The 20,852-nt window shown below is 36.9% G+C and overlaps 6 protein-coding genes across 6 annotated transcripts in view; 2 read left to right on the top strand and 4 right to left on the bottom strand.

Moving 5' to 3' along the window:
• Positions 1-2,560: 2,560 nt before the first annotated feature.
• CBG26559 lies at positions 2,561-4,428 on the bottom strand (the record flags this gene model as incomplete). The annotated part of the gene is made up of 5 exons (XM_045241503.1): positions 2,561-2,634; positions 2,832-2,929; positions 2,984-3,048; positions 3,707-3,799; positions 4,375-4,428. 5 exons carry the CDS (start codon positions 4,426-4,428, stop codon positions 2,561-2,563), a joined length of 384 nt encoding a protein of 127 aa, XP_045098740.1.
• Positions 4,429-4,619: 191 nt separating this feature from the next.
• Positions 4,620-6,592, top strand: Cbr-scrm-6 (the record flags this gene model as incomplete). The annotated part of the gene is made up of 5 exons (XM_002646036.1): positions 4,620-4,838; positions 5,211-5,476; positions 5,758-5,851; positions 6,163-6,349; positions 6,504-6,592. 5 exons carry the CDS (start codon positions 4,620-4,622, stop codon positions 6,590-6,592), a joined length of 855 nt encoding a protein of 284 aa, XP_002646082.1.
• A 588-nt stretch (positions 6,593-7,180) lies between these two features.
• Positions 7,181-10,838, bottom strand: CBG07947 (the record flags this gene model as incomplete). Its single annotated transcript, XM_045241502.1, has 8 exons — positions 7,181-7,315; positions 7,800-8,075; positions 8,129-8,464; positions 8,648-8,966; positions 9,143-9,656; positions 10,266-10,426; positions 10,472-10,662; positions 10,722-10,838. The coding sequence occupies 8 exons, from the start codon at positions 10,836-10,838 to the stop codon at positions 7,181-7,183; spliced, it is 2,049 nt and encodes a 682-aa protein (XP_045093615.1).
• A 172-nt stretch (positions 10,839-11,010) lies between these two features.
• Positions 11,011-15,032, bottom strand: CBG07946 (the record flags this gene model as incomplete). The annotated part of the gene is made up of 8 exons (XM_002646034.1): positions 11,011-11,145; positions 12,064-12,339; positions 12,537-12,872; positions 13,358-13,622; positions 13,820-14,333; positions 14,495-14,655; positions 14,710-14,900; positions 14,943-15,032. The coding sequence occupies 8 exons, from the start codon at positions 15,030-15,032 to the stop codon at positions 11,011-11,013; spliced, it is 1,968 nt and encodes a 655-aa protein (XP_002646080.1).
• A 171-nt stretch (positions 15,033-15,203) lies between these two features.
• The window catches only part of CBG07944, a gene marked incomplete at both ends in the record, with an annotated part of 9,267 nt that continues 3,618 nt past the window's right edge, over positions 15,204-20,852 (bottom strand). Inside the window, 6 exons of the mRNA XM_002646032.1 lie at positions 15,204-15,338; positions 15,426-15,509; positions 15,705-15,796; positions 15,842-15,911; positions 16,129-16,404; positions 16,459-16,794. Of these exons, the coding sequence (XP_002646078.1) occupies positions 15,204-15,338; positions 15,426-15,509; positions 15,705-15,796; positions 15,842-15,911; positions 16,129-16,404; positions 16,459-16,794 (993 nt within the window). The remainder of the gene's footprint in view (positions 15,339-15,425; positions 15,510-15,704; positions 15,797-15,841; positions 15,912-16,128; positions 16,405-16,458; positions 16,795-20,852) is intronic.
• CBG07945 lies at positions 17,571-20,627 on the top strand (the record flags this gene model as incomplete). Its single annotated transcript, XM_045241501.1, has 3 exons — positions 17,571-17,703; positions 19,298-19,590; positions 20,493-20,627. 3 exons carry the CDS (start codon positions 17,571-17,573, stop codon positions 20,625-20,627), a joined length of 561 nt encoding a protein of 186 aa, XP_045093614.1.

The raw sequence follows: 20,852 nt of genomic DNA, 5'->3' as shown, positions 1-20,852 counted from the left end.
CCTAAGATTTTTAGGATTTTCAGATTTTGGACCATAATTTTCTCAAAAAAGGGGGCGGAGTTTTAAAAAGAAAACTAGAAAATTAGAAATTTCACTGAAATCTCAAAATCAGTATTTGAAAAAATTTAAAATTCAAAAAAAAAGAAAAGTGAGATTTTTTGGAAATTTAATTGTTGAAAAAGAAAATTCTTTCAAAAAATAAATAATTTAAAAACTAGAAAAATTTTAAAAATTTCGAAAATTAAAAAAAAATTAATTAGGTAATTATAATAAAATCATGATCTCTAAAATTCGACAAAATACCTAGAATACAGCTGAAAATTGCTTCAAATATTCAAAAAAAAAATTTACAATCCTAAATTTCAAAAATATCCTAATTTAATAAATAATCATAATCTCCACAATTAGGATTCTTTCGATATCTCCATCTAGGTGAACACACAAAACTGTTATTGGTCCATAAATTAACACCAATCGGGTGGATTTCAAAAAATCCAATTTCCAAAATTATAAAAATTAGAATTCCAGATGAGAAAATGAAGAATAGGGTTGTGAAGATAATTTCTGGAACGGTCCAATCGATAGGGTATTCTCTTTCCTCGGTTCTTGCGTAGGCGTTGATTCCTCCCTCCTCGAATTTCAATGTGTGAACCGTGTTGGGCATTTCTGCAATTTCTAGAAAGGATTCTCAGTTTTCTACAGTTGGAAACAATCAATTTTTGAATTTCATGGTTTTAGAAATTGCAAAATTGAAAGAATTCGAAAAATCTGCACTCTAATAGAACGCGACCCTCACCGTCCACTTTGAGCCTATATATCTCATTTTCTGTGAGAGATATCAAAAAATGGTCAACTGATAAAATGTTGCTGATATCGTGATAAACATTTCATTAGTTGACAACTTTTTAATATCTCTCAGAAGAAGTGAGATACATACGCTTAAAAAAACTGCCTCCCTCTCCCTCCTTACCTCTCCCCCTCAGGAGGTCCGATTACTTTGAGCCATATTATCTCATTTTCTGTAAAAGATATCAAAAAGTTGTCAACTGATAAAATGTTTATCGTGGTATCAGCAATATTTCACAACTTGATTACTTTTTGATATCTCTCACAGAAAATGAGATAATTAGGCTCAAAGTAAGTGAACCTCCAGAGTGGTGAGAGGAAAAGGGGGGGGGGGGGCGCCTATCTCTAAAAGCCTATATATCTCATTTCTTTCAAAAGATATCAAAAAGTTGTTAACTAATAAAATGTTTATCATGATATCAGCATCATTTTATCAGTTGACCACTTTTTGATATCTCTTACAGAAAATGAGATACATGGGATCATTCGGATGGCGTTATATTAGAGTGTTTATGGTATTAAAAAAATTACCTTCTTTTTTCAGATTCCAAATTTTTTGTAGGTTCCAGATTATCTACTTCAAAATAGTAAGAAAATTTCGGCCTAAAGTCAATTTACTATACTAAAACAAGTGAGCAATTCCATATTTTCAAAAATTTTCAAAACATTCTTCTCTCTTCTTCCGTTTAAATTTTTCACTAATTAGTCTCCTCGAAATTCTTCCTCTTCTCTCCAAAAACAATAATTATTCATTTATTTTGTTTTGACCCATTTTCCCCTATTTTTCGGGACCAAAAAGTCATAGATCTCCAATTTTAAGGTATGTCTGAAAATTGTCTGAAAATCTGAAATTTTTAAAGTAGGCCTTGATTATACTCATTTTGAAGCCCAACACGAGCTGAGTTTGAATATTTAACTTTTGTTAAAATTTGAATTATCTGAAAATAGCACAGACTGAAAATCATTGAAAAAAAAAGTTTTTTTGAAAAAAAAAAAGGTTTTTTCGAAAATGTTTCTGCACGAACCCAACGAAACCTAGTTTATTGAATTCATTTTGGCGCCAGTTTCAAAATGAGTATAACCATGACCATATTTGTCGAATTTCTAATTTTCAAGTTTTAAAGGCGCACGGACCACCCGAAAATTCGACTAATTTCAAAATAAGGCTCGTTTATACTCATTTTTAAGCTCAAAAGAAGCTGAGTTTGAATATCTAACTTTTAAAAAACTTGGATTAATCTGAAATTTTAAAAAAAACAGAAAAAAAAATTTGAAAAAAAAAATTTAAAATGATCATAAATCCCTGAATTTTGATTATTTCTCCCTAAAAACTGTTTTAAACACATTCTGAGATTACTAGCTTCAAAATGAGCCCCAACATGACTATGCTCCGCCCATTTTGAAATTTCCCCGCGAGACACGCGACGCACGACCGCGACGCACCAGAAAAACAAAAGTTGGCGGAGCCTAGTCGTGTTTGAGATCATTTTGAAGCTCAAAACGAGCTGAATTCAAAAATTGAGATTTTGAAAAAATTGGAACAGTCTGAAATTCAAAAAAAAGCTGAAAATCAAAAAAAACTCCATGAAAATCCTTTTTTCAAAAAATATGCCTTGTTTATACTCATTTTGAAGTTCAAGACGATCTGATTTGGAAAATTTAACAAAATCAAATAAAAAATCAACATTTAATAAAAAATTTATTGAAATAATAATCAGAAGGCTGGCATAGATTTGAGTCCTTTGGATTCGGATGAATTGGGCATTGGAACGGATCTCGGTGACTGAGCTGAATAAAAAATTTTGGGTACTACAAAAACTACAAACTACAATTAGATAATTTTAGATAATTTAAAATTCAAAAATTCAAAAAAGAATTTTTTTGAAATTTTTTAAATTATTTTTTTCTCCAAATTGCTCAGTTTTGGACACAAAAAAGACACATCTAATCTCATATTTTGTAGTTTGTAGTTTTTGTAGTCTTACTATCAACCGCAGGTGTATGTGGCACCGGGGATACTGAAGGCTTTGGAGTTGCCATTGGTCCAACTGGACAACTTTTCGCACTTTTCGGAATTTTTGCTCTACAATTTTCAAAAATTGGATTACTGTAGTTTTGTTTTTTTTTTTTGGCTTACTGTAGACTCTTGGCTTGTTGAGGGCCTTGTGAAGAGGGGAGAGCAGCGCCTTTTGGCTCGGATTTCTGTAAAAAATAACATAGAAAATTGAAAAGTTGTAAAAATTTATCTGCCAAATGGTCCCGAGTCCATAGCAAACCTCTTAAAAACAAGCAAAAACAAAAAGTTTCTTGGGGGGATTCGAACCAAAGAGTGTCCGCTCTAAAACCAACGCGCTGCCGCCTACACCACGGCCTGCAAACGGAGGAGATGGTGCGGAGGGCAAATAAGAAAGGGGTGGGTGGTGGCGCCAGGGGGCTTGCCGAGCAAAAAATTTCCAAAAAAAAAATTTTTTTCACATTTTCAAAATTTTAAAAAATTCAAAAAATCAGAAAATTCGAATTACCGCCGATCTCTGTGTAGACTTTACATCTCCATCTTCTTCAACAAATGCCTGTGGAATCTTTTTCATTTCTTGTTCCTTTTTCTTTTCCAATTTCTTCTGCTTCTTGGATTTTTTACTTTTTTTGGATTTTTTCGAAACTTTCTGAGACGCCTCCATCGATTTTTTATTCATTTTCTTTTTCGATTTTTTCGTTTTTTTCGATTCTTCTTTTTTCTTTTTCTCCTCCAGTGCCGTTCGTGTGCTACTAGGGATGGCTTCTGATTCGGGAGCCTACAAATACTACAAACTACATAATTCAAATTTTCTAAAAATTGAAATTCCCAAAAACAAATCCTCACCGCTCTCATCGAATTGGTCAGCGATCTCACATTACATTTTTCGTTCTTTTTCTTGATTGGATTTGTGCAGAAACTTATGATGAATATTGTACCCTGAAAAAATTACTGTAGTTTGTAGTTTGTAGCATAAAAAAACATTCTTAAAAAATTTGACAAATTTTAAGCCAAAAACGAGTGTTCTACGATGATTTTGAGCCTAGTTATGAGAGAAAATGATTTTTACTGAGGCTTAGGATTTTTGTAGTTTGTAGTCAACGTTTTAAAAACCCTCTTACTTGGCTCAAAATCATCGTAGAAAGCTCTTTTTTTTAAACCAAAATCTGTTTTGTAGTTTGTAGTCTTATTGGATTTCTTTTTTTTTGCTGAGGCTTAGACTATAAACTACAAGAAATTGTAGGCCTCAGTAAATAATAAACACGTTCTAGTTTAAAGTCTACAAAATCATGCAAATTGTTTGAAACATTTTGAGCCTAAAATAAAGTTTCTACGATCATTTTGAGCCAAGTTATGAGGTTTTAAAAATGTTGACTACAAACTACAAAAAATCCTAAGCCTCAGTAAAAATCATTTTATCTTATAACTAGGCTCAAAATCAGCGTAGAAACCTCATTTTTAGCTCAAAATGTGTCAAATTTTTTGAAGTTTGTAGTCTTTGTAGTCTCCCCTACCGTAATCATGGTGAACGTGTTGAGGATAAAGAGAAAATCGATAAAAAGCATCATGTTCGTTTCATTCGGCCAGACAAAAAAGTTTCACAAGAAAATGGTGGAATTAAAGTTTTTTGCGAAAATCGATTATCGATTTTTTCTTCAAAATTTGACTCTTTTTGAGATTGTCGTCAGAGCAATGTGGAAACTTTGAAATTTCTGAAAAAACTTTAATTTGAAAATTTTTTGAAATTGTTCAAAAAAAAATGAACATTCAACCGGGACAACAACCACTCAAATCGTTGATATCAGCTGAATCCGACGACGTGACGTCTTCTGAGAATTCTGAAAATGAAAATTCTCAGAAAAAGTTGGTGGTCCGCGCCAGAGCCGGACGAATGAGACGTGGCGGACCGATGCCGGTGGCTCGTGCCGAGCCAATTTGTGTGCCAAATCAAGTGGCAGCAATGCCAATTGTGATGACGGTGAGAAACTACAAACTACAAAAAATTTGAGAAGTTTTGAGCCAAAACGAGCTTTCTACGATAATTTTGAGCCGAGTTATGCGAGTTTTGAGATTTTAACTACAAACTACAAAATCCTAAGCCTCGGTAAAAGTTTTTTTTCATTTTTTTCTCACGGAATTTGAAGGTTCAAACAACAAAAGCTACAAACTACACTAAAAGAAAAAATTCAGTTTTACTGAGGCTTAGGATTTTTGTAGTTTGTAGTCCAAATCTTAAAACTCCAATAACTTGGGTCAAAATCGTCGTAGAAAGCCCGTTTTTAGACCGAAATTTGTCAATTTCTTTGTATTTTTTCATTTGATTCGAATACTTCAAAAATATAAATTCCAGGGCTTCGTAAGCCTGGTCCCTCACACCGTACTCGATGCGATTGCACTGACCAACTGTCTGATGGTTGTTCAGTGTACAGAACCATTGGAAATTTTCACTGGCATCGAGACGCCAAATCGATACGTCGTCCATGATATGTATCTTCGTCCGATGCTGTTTTGCAATGAAAGATCGAATTTTATCTCCCGCGAGTGTTGTGGATCGGGAAGAAATTTCAGTATGGATATTCGAGATGTTTTTGGCGCGGAGCTTATGAGATGTTATAGGTGGGAATTTGAAATTTTAAGAAAATTGGGAATTTCTTGAGAAAAAAAAGTTCCTTTATCGATTTTTTGGCGACTCGTTGGGCGCCGCCAGCCGCCACCACCCTCCACCTTCTTATACGCACTCCACCTTCTACCTTCTTTGTGCGCGCTGTGGTGTAGGCGGTGATGCGTGCGTTTTGAAGCGGACACTTTGGGGTTCGAACCCCCCTGGAAGTTTTAGTTTTTTTTACTTTTTTGAAGCGTTGTTATGGACTTGGGGTCATTAAAATCTAGTTTTTCAGAGATAACCCATGCTTCTCGTGTACGGACTACTTGGGAACGCAATTTCAGGGACAACAAATTGGACTGATGAAACGAGAGTGTTGTGACGGACATGTTAGTTTCTTTTTTTTTTTTTGAAAACTGGTTTGGCGGGAAATTCAAAATTTTGGAATTTCTCACTCTTCTCTAATAGGAACTACAAACAATTTGACAAATTTTGAGCCACAAATGAGCGTTCTACGACGATTTTGAGCCGAGTTATGAGATTTTCAAGATTTAGACTACAAACTACAAAAAAAGCCTAAGCCTCAGTAAAAATCATTTTCTCTCATAACTTTGCTCAAAATCATCGTAGAACACTCGTTTTTGGCTTAAAACTTGTCAAAATGTTTGTAGTTTGTAGTTTGTAATCTCTATACTTTAAGTTCAACCTCCTCGGCGCCGGATGCAACCAACCGTTGCTCATCATGTCTCCATGCTGTGCCAGTTGTGGTGGAACTAAAATTTTCCCAGTTTGCACGTATACCGGAGTCAAAATTGGAGAAATTGTTCGTCTGTATCCTGGGTTCCTTCAGGAGCACTTAACCGATGCGGACACTTATTTGGTTCATTGTAAGAAATTTTTAAAATTTTCGAAAAATATTTTTTTTTTTGAAAAATTATTTTTTGCAATTTTAAAGTTTTTTAGTATCACAACTTTAGTGATATGGTTTTTTTAGGATCATCAAAATGTTTTCCGAAAAAATCAATTATCGATTTTTTGCAGTTCCGGTTGACTTGCCACCCATTCTAAAATTATTGCTCATCTCGTCGGTCTTCCTCATCGATTTCACATTTTTCGAGGACGACAATTGAGTGAACTCTCAAATTGTTCTTTTTTTTTCTGGAATTGTTTTCTAGAAATTTCTAGAAAAAGCGTCTGAAAATGAACGATTTGAATGAATTTTTTAACATCTCAACAACAAGTACAAACTACAAGAAGAGGGAAATTGGGGCTTTCATAAAACATCGTATTTTAGGCCATAGTTTTGTACAAACAAGGATTCGAGCCTGAAGTTTTGGGCCATAGCTCAAAAAATTTTTTCTTATTTATTTTTTTTTTTTGCGATTCAAAGAGAGAATAGAAATGTGTACAGTTTTATAACTTAAAGGTGGGGGGACAGGAGATTTTTCGTAGTTTTTTTGTAGCTAGAGTATGCATTCTACCGTGACGGTGTACAACGCTTAATGTCACTCTCCGTACAGCTGTCGTCCTCGCCTTTATGTATGCAATCGGGCGTGCGCTTTCTCTTCGCCCGCGTGGCTCAGTCGGTAGCGGCGCCGCACCCTCAATCATCGCCTTCACAAGTTCAACTCCTCGAGGGGCATCTTTTGAACGAAATTTCGAGAACATTATTTTTTTCATGTCCCCCCCACCTTTAAGCAAAAAATGTATATGGTTTTCTACAATTTCGATTTGTCCATCATTGGCTTTAAGTACTGAGTAACTGATGGAAGTACATCTGTCTTGTTCAATGGAGACGATTTTGCCCATTTGAAGAGATTCTCATAGACATTTCCATCGCGACGACCGAGGACCTGGAAATTTAAAGACGCATAACTTGGCTCAAACTTTATGTTTTAGGAAAATTCAAAAAGGAAAATGTAGAACTTGGAAAGAGCTTTGAAAAGATATATAAAAATTGCCCAGTTTTGAATAAACGGGGTACTCGAGACTGCTGGAAAAAGTTCAACATTTTTTAACTGCTTATAACTTTTTCTGAAAATTGATCTTTTTCGTAAATGTTTTTTTAGAAATGTGTAGATCATAAAAAGAGCTACAAGGCCATATAACATACGGCTAGATTGATTGCTTTTCTGATGCTAAAAAATTGAGTAATTTCAAATTGCCGTAATTCAGATGCCTAGCAATGGTGCGATAGTTATGACTAGGTTCAAATTGCCGCCATCCGAAACCGAAAACATAAGACCTAGTCATATTTTATATCATTTTGTAGCCATTTTCATTTATTATCTTTTCCAATCGGAATTATTCAAAAATTTTGAATTTGAAGCCAGTTACCGATCTCAACTGCATATCACTGATTTGGAATGAGTCGACGAGAGAGACAGCGTTGGGACGGATTGTCTCAAGAGACACATACAACTGATTCCTTATCAAGTCCATTTGATTCGATGACAGTAATCCCTGGACATATATTCCAATGTCCATGACTTCATATGTTACATGTACATTCAATAAATCAATCAATACGCCCTTCACTTTTTGATCTACTATTGATCCTACATGATTGATGAAAGTGGACATTATGTAGAGACGAGTGTGCAGGCGACTGGCCTAAAATATGTTAGATTATAGCTTCTAGAACTTTCCAGACTCCTCAAACTCACCCTAGTCATCTCTACAGCACAATTATTCCAGGCTACATCTTTGGATTCTCCCTTTTCAATCAATTTTTGATACTTTTCCGTAGCTCTCCATGTCTGATTCCTTGCTGCATATTCGAACACTTTCAGATACTCATTTGGTCTCAAATTTAGATCAATTTCTGATTCCTTTTCAGCTAGATACGCCACCATTGGTCCCAATTCCCTTGATTTTCCATTTTGAATCATTTCAATCGATTTGACAAGATATCTTGCCAACTGGAGAAGCATCACCATATTCTCCCCTTCATACGTACATCCGGCGATTGCGACTCCATAGATCTCAGAGATGTAGCTGGCCTGAAAGTTAGATTTTTAGAAGCTAATGGTTTGAAAACATCAGGATATTGATTTTGGGGCCAAAAAACATTGTAAAAATAAGGTAGACCAACGGAGGTACCTTCCGACATAAGAGTATATCTTGCTTCGTATTCAAGATAGAGTTTAGATTTTTATATAATTCAACTCAGCGGAAAATTTCGCACATTTTGATATGTATTTCAAATTACATTCCCCGTTCCACGTCATCAAACTAACCATAGAATAACCATGCCCTCCACATGCCATTCTCGCCTGTTCAATGCCCTCTCCAGTCTGATAAGTGACCACTGATTTCAATCCAGAAGTCAATGCATGTAGATCAGCCATTCCAGATGTATTCCCATTTTGAACATCAATCAATAATTGATCATATAATCGAATTGTTTCAAATCCACAGAAGATGAAGGCGTAGGCGCGAGCGATTGATGGGAATAGACGGTGTTGTTGGGTTTGGTAATCCAGCACTTTCACTTCACGGCTTCTGGAGGTTTGAGGAAGGTAGAAAGTGTTTAGTTTGGTCCAATTAAGCTTTGAATACATTTTGAGAACTGGAAGTGAATTTCTAGATAGCAGGGTTTACGAGATACCAAGTAGTTCAGTAAGCAAACCCTGCTACCTATAGAAATTAATTCCAATTAAAAAACCATTTCCACTCACTTGTCCTCCAAGTACCCTTGTCTCCTCACTGCCGAATATCTCACTGCTATCACCAATGCATGAGCCAACAGTGCTCCCTGCCCTGTCGCCATGTGACTCCTAACCCGAATCATTGCTGAATGATTGATCTTTGCATGTGGTGGTTTCACATATCTCCCGTCTGCCTCCACTTTTGCATGGCGATTCAGAAGATATTCACGTGGAATACGGTAGTTTCTGAATCCCAAAAACCCATTGTCTCCTCCATTAAACGCCATTTTGGAGCCGATATCTCCTACAGTAATCCCTGGAAGTGGTTCATGAGAGTCTTCATCTCTCAACTGGACCATGAATGGATGTGGTCCATAGTTCTTATCACGAATGGTTAGATTGGCCACCACAACTGCCCAATTTGCACTTTTTCCAAGTGCTCCAGGCCACCATTTCAAGGAAGTTATTGTTGGAGAATGTAGAATGAATTCTTGGGTTTCTGGGGAGTATGTAGCTGTGGTTTCCAGGGCTCGGAGGTTTGATCCTATAAATGTTTTAATGAAAGTGCTCTGAAAATGTCGTACATCATCTCAAATTACTCTGTATTACATAAAAACCTACTTACGATGATTCAAAAAGACCTAAAAAGAGAAAAAAACCCACGTGGGGGCCGAACCCTTGACGGCCAGATCCGAATGCAAAAACGCATCCACTGCGCTATGGAGACGCAATGATAAAAGGAGCGGTGGAAAGCAGTTATAAGAAAGGAGGAAATGGTTACGAGAGAGTGAGAGCGCGCAGACAAATAGACGATCTAGCTTCTCTAGCTTCTTGGGATCCCAAACTTTGAACTCTTGTATCTCGAAAAATAGTAAAGCTAGAAAAAAAGTGTAAACTACAAAAACATAGGAAATTTTAAGAGAAACAAAATGTAACTTGATAACTTTTAGCTTGCTGTTTTAGTTTTTGAGATAAATCACTTTGAAATCAGTTGAGGCACATCCAGGTTTCAACCACTATACTATCCTAATGGTACTAGCTATCAAAAAATTTAAAACTAACAAAATGTATAAAATTTTGAGCGCTGTATTTTACTAGTTGACATTTCTCTTCTATCTCAACTGGTTCTCTAGATATGATTAGATTTCCTCACCATGTCCCATTTCCGTCTGCGCATAGCACCCTATAATCTCTCTCCGTCTAGCTCTTCCCAACCATTTCACCTGTTGCTCATCGCTAGCCTGAGCAATAAGTGCTGGAATGAACATGACTTCGTGAAGTGCCAATGGATGCCCTTCCATACCCATAACCTCTCTGGAAATCTATTATTTGGAGCCTGGAAAGGGAAGGAGAGCTCACGTATAAAGATGAAGACCTTCTTCATAGCTACTCGGATCAATCAGCTTATCAATATTCTCCAGAATCACTGATAGCTTTCTAGATCCTTCTGTTACTTTCCCAAAACGATCTAGGAAAGGGAGAGGTGCCGAATCAGCGAGTTCAGGGATTTTCGAAATTGCTTCAGAGATTTCTCGACGGCGTTGGGCGAACTGAAACAAGGTCATTTTAAAATTGGGAAACTAATTACACTAATTAAGTCCTTAATTACCTTGTCACTTCCATAAATCACCGCAGCCATTGCATTTGTATCAAATGTTCCAGAAGCTCTCTCCTCGGTGAGATCCGGATTGTCTCCAGGTTCAATTGACTTGTTTAAAGCAGTCATTTTTTGAAAACAGACAAACAGAAATGGTCTAAATGAGCGTTATACAGCTTTTAACCAAACACAGTTGGTCTACTGATAAGACTATAGTATAGACAGATAGAAGAACTGATATGAAGAGGGAAACAAAAAAATGTGTACAGTTTTATAACTTAAACAAAACATATATAGTTTTCTAGAGCTTCGATTTGTCCATCATTGGTTTTAAGTACTGAGTAACTGATGGAAGTACGTCTGTCTTGTTCAATGGAGACGATTTTGCCCATTTGAAGAGATTCTCATAGACATTTCCATCTCGACGACCGAGGACCTGCAAATTCAAGGGCTCGTGTTTTGGTTTCTAATTGACTTTTTAGAAAAATTCAAATTGGAAAGGATAGGACTCTAAAAGAGCTACAAAATCATATTAAATTTGTCTAATCTTCAAGGTAACGACTGTGAATTTAGACGTCCTTTAAAGGTGGGGACAGGAGATTTTACGGGGGATTTTTGGGGCCAGAGTATGCATTCTACCGTGACGGTGTACAACGCTTAATGTCACTCTGCGTACAGCTGTCGCCCTCGCCTTTATGTATGCAATCGGGCGTTCGCTTTCTCTTTGCCCGCGTGGCTCAGTCGGTAGCGGCGCCGCACCCTCAATCATCGCCTTCACGAGTTCAACTCCTCGAGAGGCATATTTAAACGAAATTTCGAGAACATTATTTTTTTTCATGTCCCCCTTTAAGATATATCTTGTTCAAACGCTTATAACTTCCTTCAAAACTAACATTTCTAGATAAAAATTGTTTCAATATGTAGGTTTTGAAACGAGCTACACATTGATATTATTGCCATGTTTTCGCATTTGAGGGGTCCCGAAGGCACCATGCGAAACATGGCTACCAAGCTCTTGTATGTTTGAGGGCCCATAATATAGGTCTTTAAGAGCATTTTTAAGTGGCATTTTGTGGAAAATGTAGGATTTGAATGGGGCTTCAAAATTGTAAAAAATTTCTCTAGCTTCGAAAATTTGGGATTTAATAGAGGTGCCATCAAACAGGTGGGATACCTGACGATGGTACTAGTAGGCATGACCGATTTTGAACAACCACCATTTAATAACGAAAACATAAAAACTAGTTGTGTTTTATATCATTTTGTAGCCCTTTTCATTTTTTATCTTTTCCCGTTCAACCCATTTAGAAATATTAGCTTTTCATCCAGCTACACTTTCCCACAAATCACTAACCGATCTCAACTGCATATCACTGATTTGGAATGAGTCGACAAGAGAGACAGCGTTGGGACGGATTGTCTCAAGAGACACATACAACTGATTCCTTATCAAGTCCATTTGATTCGATGACAGTAATCCCTGGACATATATTCCAATGTCCATGACTTCATATGTTACATGTACATTCAATAAATCAATCAATACGCCCTTCACTTTTTGATCTACTATTGATCCTACATGATTGATGAAAGTGGACATTATGTAGAGACGAGTGTGCAGGCGACTGGCCTGGAAATGTATTATTAGTCATTTGCTTTTATTTTTTTTTATGATCCAGGTGTATTTCTGAAAAGCGCACGTATTTGTCCAAATGGTGTTCTTATCAGGGAAAAGATAAAAAATTTGAAAATCAAGAACTTTCTGTGATTGGCACCTAAATGGGACAATTCTTCTAGGAAATGCGGTGAACAACAGAAGAAACTCACCCTAGTCAATTCCACGGATGCTTGATTCCACGCCTTCTCATTGCTCATCCCAGAATTCCTCAACTTCTGGAACTTTTCCGTAGCTCTCCATGTCTGATTCCTTGCTGCATATTCGAACACTTTCAGATACTCATTTGGTCCCAAATTTAGATCAATTTCTGATTCCTTTTCAGCTAGATACGCCACCATTGGTCCCAATTCCCTTGATTTTCCATTTTGAATCATTTCAATCGATTTGACAAGATATCTTGCCAACTGGAGAAGCATCACCATATTCTCCCCTTCATACGTACATCCGGCGATTGCTACACCGTAGTATTCAGAAATGTAGCTGGCCTGAAAGTTAGATTTTTAGAAGCTGATGGTTTGAAAACATCAGGATATTGATTTTGGGGCCAAAAAACATTGTAAAAATAAGGTAGACCAACGGAGGTACCTTCCGACATAAGAGTATAGTATTCAAGCTAGAGTTTAGATTTTTATATAATTCAACTCAGCGGAAAATTAGCCTACTGTACATCCCTCCTCGCCACTACACCACTGCTCGCTGTTTGTTTCCCTTCCCCCAATCTATATATGAAAGAGGGGAGGCGCGGCGCCCTTAAGAGTCAAATTTGAGCCAAATTTGAAACTTGATTTTCTCGAAACTGGTAGCTCCTCAGCAAAATCTGAATACAGATTTGCAAATGTCTCATCCTCAGCTTTCAAATGATATAAGTTTCACACCAAAGTTCCACCCCCCCCCCGTAGTCAGCGGAAAATTTCGCACATTTTGATATGTATTTCAAATTACATTCCCCGTTCCACGTCATCAAACTAACCATAGAATAACCATGCCCTCCACATGCCATTCTCGCCTGTTCAATGCCCTCTCCAGTCTGATAAGTGACCACTGATTTCAATCCAGAAGTCAATGCATGTAGATCAGCCATTCCAGATGTATTCCCATTTTGAACATCAATCAATAATTGATCATATAATCGAATTGTTTCAAATCCACAGAAGATGAAGGCGTAGGCGCGAGCGATTGATGGGAATAGACGGTGTTGTTGGGTTTGGTAATCCAGCACTTTCACTTCACGGCTTCTGGAGGTTTGTAGGATTGCGATAGGTGGTAGAGCTTTAGGACCAAATTTATATCTAGCAGGGTTCGCGAGATACCGCGTAGCTAACTTTTGGAACCAAAAATTTCGAGCTTCTATATCTCACCAACGCTGCCACCTAGAAAGACACTTTCAACTAAAGAATTATATAAAATGTCAAGAACTTTCATTACCACTCACTTATCCTCCAAGTACCCTTGTCTCCTCACTGCCGAATATCTCACTGCTATCACCAATGCAGACGCCAAGAACAGTCCCTGATCCATAGCCATTCGACTTCTCACTTTAACCATACTCGAGTACCCAATTTTAGCATGCGGTGGTTTGATATAACTCCCATCTGATGTCACTTTACTATGCCTCATTAGCATATTCTCTCTTGGAATACGGTAGTTTTTGAATCCAAGAAATCCATTATCAGCTCCATTAAAAGCCATTTTTGGTCCAATATCTCCTACAGTAATCCCTGGAAGAGGTTCATGTGATTTCTCATCTCTCAATTGGACCATAAAGGGATGTGGACCATAGTTGTGTTCTTTGATAATAAGATTAGCAATCACAATTGACCAATTTGCACTTTTTCCAAGTGCTCCAGGCCACCATTTCAGAGAAGTTATTGTTGGAGAATTCAGGATGAATTCTCGGGTAGAAATGTCAAATGTAGCTGTGGTTTCCAGTGCTCGAAGGTTGGTGCCTAGAAGATACGCATAACAGATTAACTATATCTCAAAAACTAGCGTAGCTAGAAAGTTTTGTCAACTAACAAAATAAGTAAAATCTCAAGTTCTACATTTTATTAATTGTCATTTCCTTTTTATATCAACTGATTCTCTATTTAAACCTAGATTCCCGTACCATGCCCCATTTCCGTCTGCGCATAGCACCCAATGATCTCTCTCCGTTGAGCTCTTCCCAACCATTTTTCCTGTTGCTCATCGCTAGCCTGAGCAATCAGACTTGGTATAAACATGGTCTCGTGTAGAGCCAATGGGTGTCCCTCCAGACCAAGAACTTCTCTGGAAATAAATTAAATCAAGAGATTCCAGAACATTCTTCTCTCTTAAACCAACCTATACAAATGAAGCGCCTCTTCCTCATCGCTTGTATCAATTAGGGAATTCCAATAATTGCTCAGGACCGCTAATTTCCGGCATGCCTCGCTTATTTTCTCCTCTCGACTCATAAAAACCAATGGGTGGGAGTCTTGAAATTCGGGGATCTTTGAAATGGCTTCTGTAATTTCCCGACGACGTTGGGCGAACTGGAAAAAAGTCATTACCCTAATTAAGTCCTAATTAATTACCTTTTCACTTCCATAAATGACCGCAGCCATTGCGTTTGTGTCGAATGTTCCAGAAGCTCTCTCATTGGTAAGATCCGGGTTTTCAGACATTTTTAGGTAAAAAAAGGAATTGAGGTTTTCTAGCAAAAGTGCTATATTTATTTGTGTCCTTGTAACTTATAACACATGAAAATTTCTTATCAGTTGGGAAAATGTTGCCAAATTCTTATCGGCAACATTTGTTGTGTTGACAAAAGAAACAGAAAATTCAAAATTCAAAAACTACAATTTCGATTTGTCCATCATTGGCTTCAGGTACTGAGTAACTGATGGAAGTACATCTGTCTGGTTCAATGGAGACGATTTTGCCCATTTGAAGAGATTCTCATAGACATTTCCATCGCGACGACCGAGGACCTGGAAATTTAAAGACGCATAACTTGGCTCAAACTTTATGTTTTAGGAAAATTCAAAAATGAAAATGTAGAACTTGAAAATAGCTACAAAATGGTATAACATTTGTCTAGTTTTGAATTTTCGGGGGTCCATACAAAGATCGTTAACATAGGGTACTCTGAGAGAGACTGCCTGAAAATACTAAACATTTTTTTAATGCTCATAACTTTCTTGCAAATCAACGTTTTGCAAAAATTTAAATAGAAAAATATAGAACTTGAATAGAGGCTTCAAAATAATATAAAATATGTTTAGTTTCAAAATTCCGGGGTTATAGTTAGGCGTTGTTAAAGTTACTTCTTATTTAAACGCTCATAACAAAAATACGACAAGAATGGCAAGATATCGAAGCTCATAACTTTCTTCAAACTTGATTTTGTTAAACGAAATTTGTTGCAAAATATAGGTTTTGAAACGAGCTACAAAATGATATTAAATTTGTTTACATTTAAAAATTTCCAAACTTCGTTGAACCATTATACAATGCTTAGTTTGAAAATCGTCCCATGCTGCTAGAAAAGCGCATATAACTTGCTTCAAATTCAACGTTTTCAGATGTTCTAAACAACAAAATGTAGGTCTCAAAATGATTTTTGAAATAATATCAGTAGTTACGACTAATTTTGAATTGACGTCATTCAAATCCGAAAACATAAGACCTAGTCATATTTTATATCATTTTGTAGCCATTTTCATTTCTTATCTTTTCCAATCGGAATTATTCAAAAATTTTGAATTTGAAGCCAGTTACCGATCTCAACTGCATATCACTGATTTGGAATGAGTCGACGAGAGAGACAGCGTTGGGACGGATTGTCTCAAGAGACACATACAACTGATTCCTTATCAAGTCCATTTGATTCGATGACAGTAATCCCTGGACATATATTCCAATGTCCATGACTTCATATGTTACATGTACATTCAATAAATCAATCAATACGCCCTTCACTTTTTGATCTACTATTGATCCTACATGATTGATGAAAGTGGACATTATGTAGAGACGAGTGTGCAGGCGACTGGCCTGGAAAACCTCTAGATTATAAATTCTAGAATCTTCTAAAACCGACAAACTCACTCTAGTCAACTCAACGGATGCTTGATTCCACGCCTTCTCATTGCTCATCCCAGAATTCCTCAACTTCTGGAACTTTTCCGTAGCTCTCCATGTCTGATTCCTTGCTGCATATTCGAACACTTTCAGATACTCATTTGGTCCCAAATTTAGATCAATTTCTGATTCCTTTTCAGCTAGATACGCCACCATTGGTCCCAATTCCCTTGATTTTCCATTTTGAATCATTTCAATCGATTTGACAAGATATCTTGCCAACTGGAGAAGCATCACCATATTCTCCCCTTCATACGTACATCCACCAATAGCGACTCCATAGATCTCAGAGATGTAGCTGGCCTGGAAGATTGGAGGTTTGAAAATGGATTTTTTGAAATCTATGGGTTCAAAAACCTTAGGACCTTTTTTCTATGAATTTCTGATGTTTCTAAACTACAAAAAATCCGACCTACAATTCCTAATTTTACTCTAAAACCTTCAAATTTGGTATAAAGTTGTTCCAAATACCGTCCAAATTTCAGATTGATAAGAAGTTCAAAATTTCAATTATCCTAGCAAATGTTACATGAGCTCAAAGCTATTTTTTCTCCTGAGAGAGTACATAAGTGCACATATACTCTCTCAATTGTACTATTAAGTCATTGTTGATGATTTTATTTTCAAAAATAAAAATAAAATAATTTTAAAATTTAGCGAAGTGGAATACCCGAAGGATTTAAAATGTGTGCTGTGGGTGAGCTCCAAGTCAGGTGCTCAGTCTCCTTTCCCGTTTTACTCCAATTTTAGCACATAATTTTTGGTTAATTTTCTATCAATTTCTGATATAGAATTAGATACCGTAAAACCTGTAATAGAAGGGCCCCCATACTGTTAACACTGAGTTCATATATCTCTTTTCCTGTAGAAGATATCAAAACGCTGTTAACTGATAAAATGTACTTGATATCATGATAAACATTTTATCAGTTGACCACTTTTTGATATCTTTGACAGGAACAGAGATAAATGGGCTCAAAGTTCAAAGTTAAGGGGCCCTTCTATTACAGGTTTTACGGTATTTAGTGTTTTACTTCAATTTTAGCCTAATTTTGATCTTTTCAGTTTTCACGGAAAGAATGTTCACTCTGCCTCCGATTCAAAATATCAATCCCAACCGTGTTTTCTGGAATGCACGAGTGGCAAGAAGAATTGGGGAGCAGTTCCGAGACGATCCACAACCATCACTTTTTCAGAGGATAATCCAGGTAGGTAAAAAAGATTCATGGAGAGCACTATCCGTAATACATATTCTCAAAAAAGTCTAAAAAATCTTCAAAAACCATTTGGAATATTTTGAAACATTTAGAAACATCCCAGAAACCAATATGTGTTTCAGAGCATCGGTCGCGGTCTGCGAGCTCTCACCAGCTGTTGCTGAGCATCTCAAAAAATGAGGTTGGTTAAAATTTTACAAACTTTCCTTTTTTTGAAATTTCAAAAAATTTCAGGAACTACTCTTCATTCAAGTTTCCTCTGCTCCTCCAAACTCCGATTTTCAACCTCACGATTCTTTATTTTTCAATATTCTACCTTACCAAGCTCTCTCTCTCTCTCTCTCTCTCTCTCTCTCTCTCTCTCTCTCTCTCTCTCTCTCTCTCTCTTTTTCTCTCTCTCTCTCTCTTCTTTTTCCAATTTCTGAAAATGTTTCAAAAATTCCCAAAAAACTAAATTTCCCTATCTTTTTTTGTAATTCTAGAAAATCCTTCCTTTCTTCGAATAATAATTCCTGTGATATCACTTATATGTATATTGAGACACCGTCTTTCTGTGATATTCAAAAAAAAATAACTTGAAATTAAAAAATAAATAAAACCTTGGATGATTCATACACATATAATTGTGTTTGTCTCTTAACATCTTACCAAGAGAAGAACAAATCAACTCTTTTGGAAGAAATTAATAAAGTAACTTATATATTGAGGAAACGAGAAGACGGTTGAGGATCGCTACAAGATCCAGAAGCCCATAATAAACCGATTACATACGGTAACGAAGTTGTCTCAGATAAGTTGAACTCGGAAAAATGACTAACGTCTGAGCTGCGCAGCAAGACTGTCGAATTAGGTCCGAGGAATTTTTTTAGTTCTGGTTCTTCTGAAATAGGTAGTGATAGTTTTTGGCTGACTGAGCTTATTTTCGAGAGAACGGCCTGATTGGTCCACGATAACATACCGATGGCCTCAATCACTGCCGGTCGCGGCCCTGTTTCCGACAGCCTTACTACGCTGTTACGAACTTATGAAACACGCTTAATGTTTAACTAGCTGCTCACCAAACTGCTCCACATTCGTTTTAATCCTTGCTGAACTTTAATTACCCTAATTATATCCGAAAACCTCTAATTTATATTCTTAATTACCTTACAATTAGCTACCCGGTCAGGAAGTAGGGCTGTCGAGTACACTTTTCAGGTGTACTTTCTGAATCATCTCAAAATCCGAAATTTTCATCATTAATCTTTATTTTTCCGACATTAAAAAAAACTCTTCAAATGTCATGAATGATGATGATTCACAAAGCACAAAAGGATGAAGTTTTTTCCAAATAAGTACTTTGATGAATTTTTAGTTTGATTGGGACTAGTTCGGATACCCAAAGGAGATATTTCTCATCACCTTCTGTCTGTCGAGCTTCAGCCTTCTCGCTCATTAATTGCTTTTTTCCTGTTGGAAGTTTTCCTTTTCTGGCTCATTTTTGAGCCAGTCTTGTCTGGATTTTGAGCTTTTAGACTCTTGGCTCCAGACTGATTTTTAGCTTCCGGATACTCGAAGAATCTAGTTCATAAAACATTTATAACTTTTAGGTTCTCTCTATTTTTCTCGCTGCACAATGGTTCACCCGATTGGATTCGACAATATTGAACACATCGATCCCGCCTATATACCTCCTCTCCGGCGCGCTCAACGTGAAGAGGCGATGATGGAAAATTTGGAGCGCGTCGGGATGGGGATGGGATATGCAGACCGCCGGGAGGTTTATATCGTCCCTGCACAGCAGCACGACGATGTGGAGGGAATTCTTCGCAACATTCCTGAAGTCCAAGCGACAACTCTAGGAGAAAAAATCACTAATAGTGGAATCACAAAGCAGCTGAGAGTGAGTTAAAAAGGAAAAAATTAAAAATACACATGTGAAAGAGTTGCCCGGGAGAGTTCGAATTGCGCTTCTTCGGCGTTCGGCATAGTTAGGACTAATCAAGCTGGTGGTAGGACCTTTAGATGTGGTTCATATGAATACTGTAGTTAATCGAGTCTCTAATATACTCTAATAGATATACTTGTAATCCGGGCCCTTGCCATTGTTTCTTTCAGAATCATTTTTTTTTTCAGACCAACTAAATCAAATATAATAGAGCTCAACGAGTACTACAAAATGATATTATTTGGAGAACTACTGTATCTTGTTTGCGAACAAAGTTACAGGCGAAAAAGAGTGAAAAAAGCAGGTCACTTTATGTCCTGTAACTTTGTTCGCAGACAAAATACATATTCCGCATAATATAATTTTGTAGTACTCGTCGAGCTCTATCCTATACAATTTAGTTGGTCTAAAAGTTTTGATTCTGAAAGAAACTATGGCAGCGCCCGCGACGGCCCGGGAAAGGCCCGGATTACAAGTATGCTAGGGGTACTTTACCCCCATTGTATCCTTGAATTATTGTACCCTCCGAATAATGTGCCCAATTCGAAATATAGAAAACGGAATGGGAACTTAGTACTGTAGATTTTTATGCCTTGTAAGACGGCCCACGATCCAAGGGTACATCGAAAAAGGGTACATCGAGGGTTCTTCNAGTTCTGATGAGCCGTTGGTTCCTGTCGACTCTTTTCTGGTAGCCTCAGAGTACCCCGTGTGACAACTCCTTTATATAACCCCGAAAACTTAAACCTATACAAGTTTTATATGATTCTGTAGCCCTTTTCAAGGTCTACAAATTCCAATTTGAATTTTTCTAAAAAGTCAATTAGAAACCAAGTTATGAACCCTCGAATTTGCAGGTCCTCGGTCGTCGCGATGGAAATGTCTATGAGAATCTCTTCAAATGGGCAAAATCGTCTCCATTGAACAAGACAGACGTACTTCCATCAGTTACTCAGTACTTAAAACCAATGATGGAAAAGGCCAGATTATAAAATAACTTTATTGATTTTTATTGTTTTTATTGTACTTTAAAAGTTGCACTAATAAATAGTACAGGTTTTTTTGCACACATTTACGCTCCGCCCACTTTTTCCATGGGGTATAAAAGGTTAAGACTGTTACAATTAGGCACTACGTTGACACTACACTGTGTCTCAATATGAATCAATCAATAAAACCCGGGGACAATCCGGATCTCACCGATGAGAGACTTTCTG

The sequence above is a fragment of the Caenorhabditis briggsae genome (genome assembly GCF_000004555.2).
Source record: "Caenorhabditis briggsae complete genome, chrI, whole genome shotgun sequence".
NCBI lineage: Eukaryota > Metazoa > Nematoda > Chromadorea > Rhabditida > Rhabditidae > Caenorhabditis > Caenorhabditis briggsae.
This window is presented reverse-complemented; position numbering and strand designations above follow the sequence as displayed.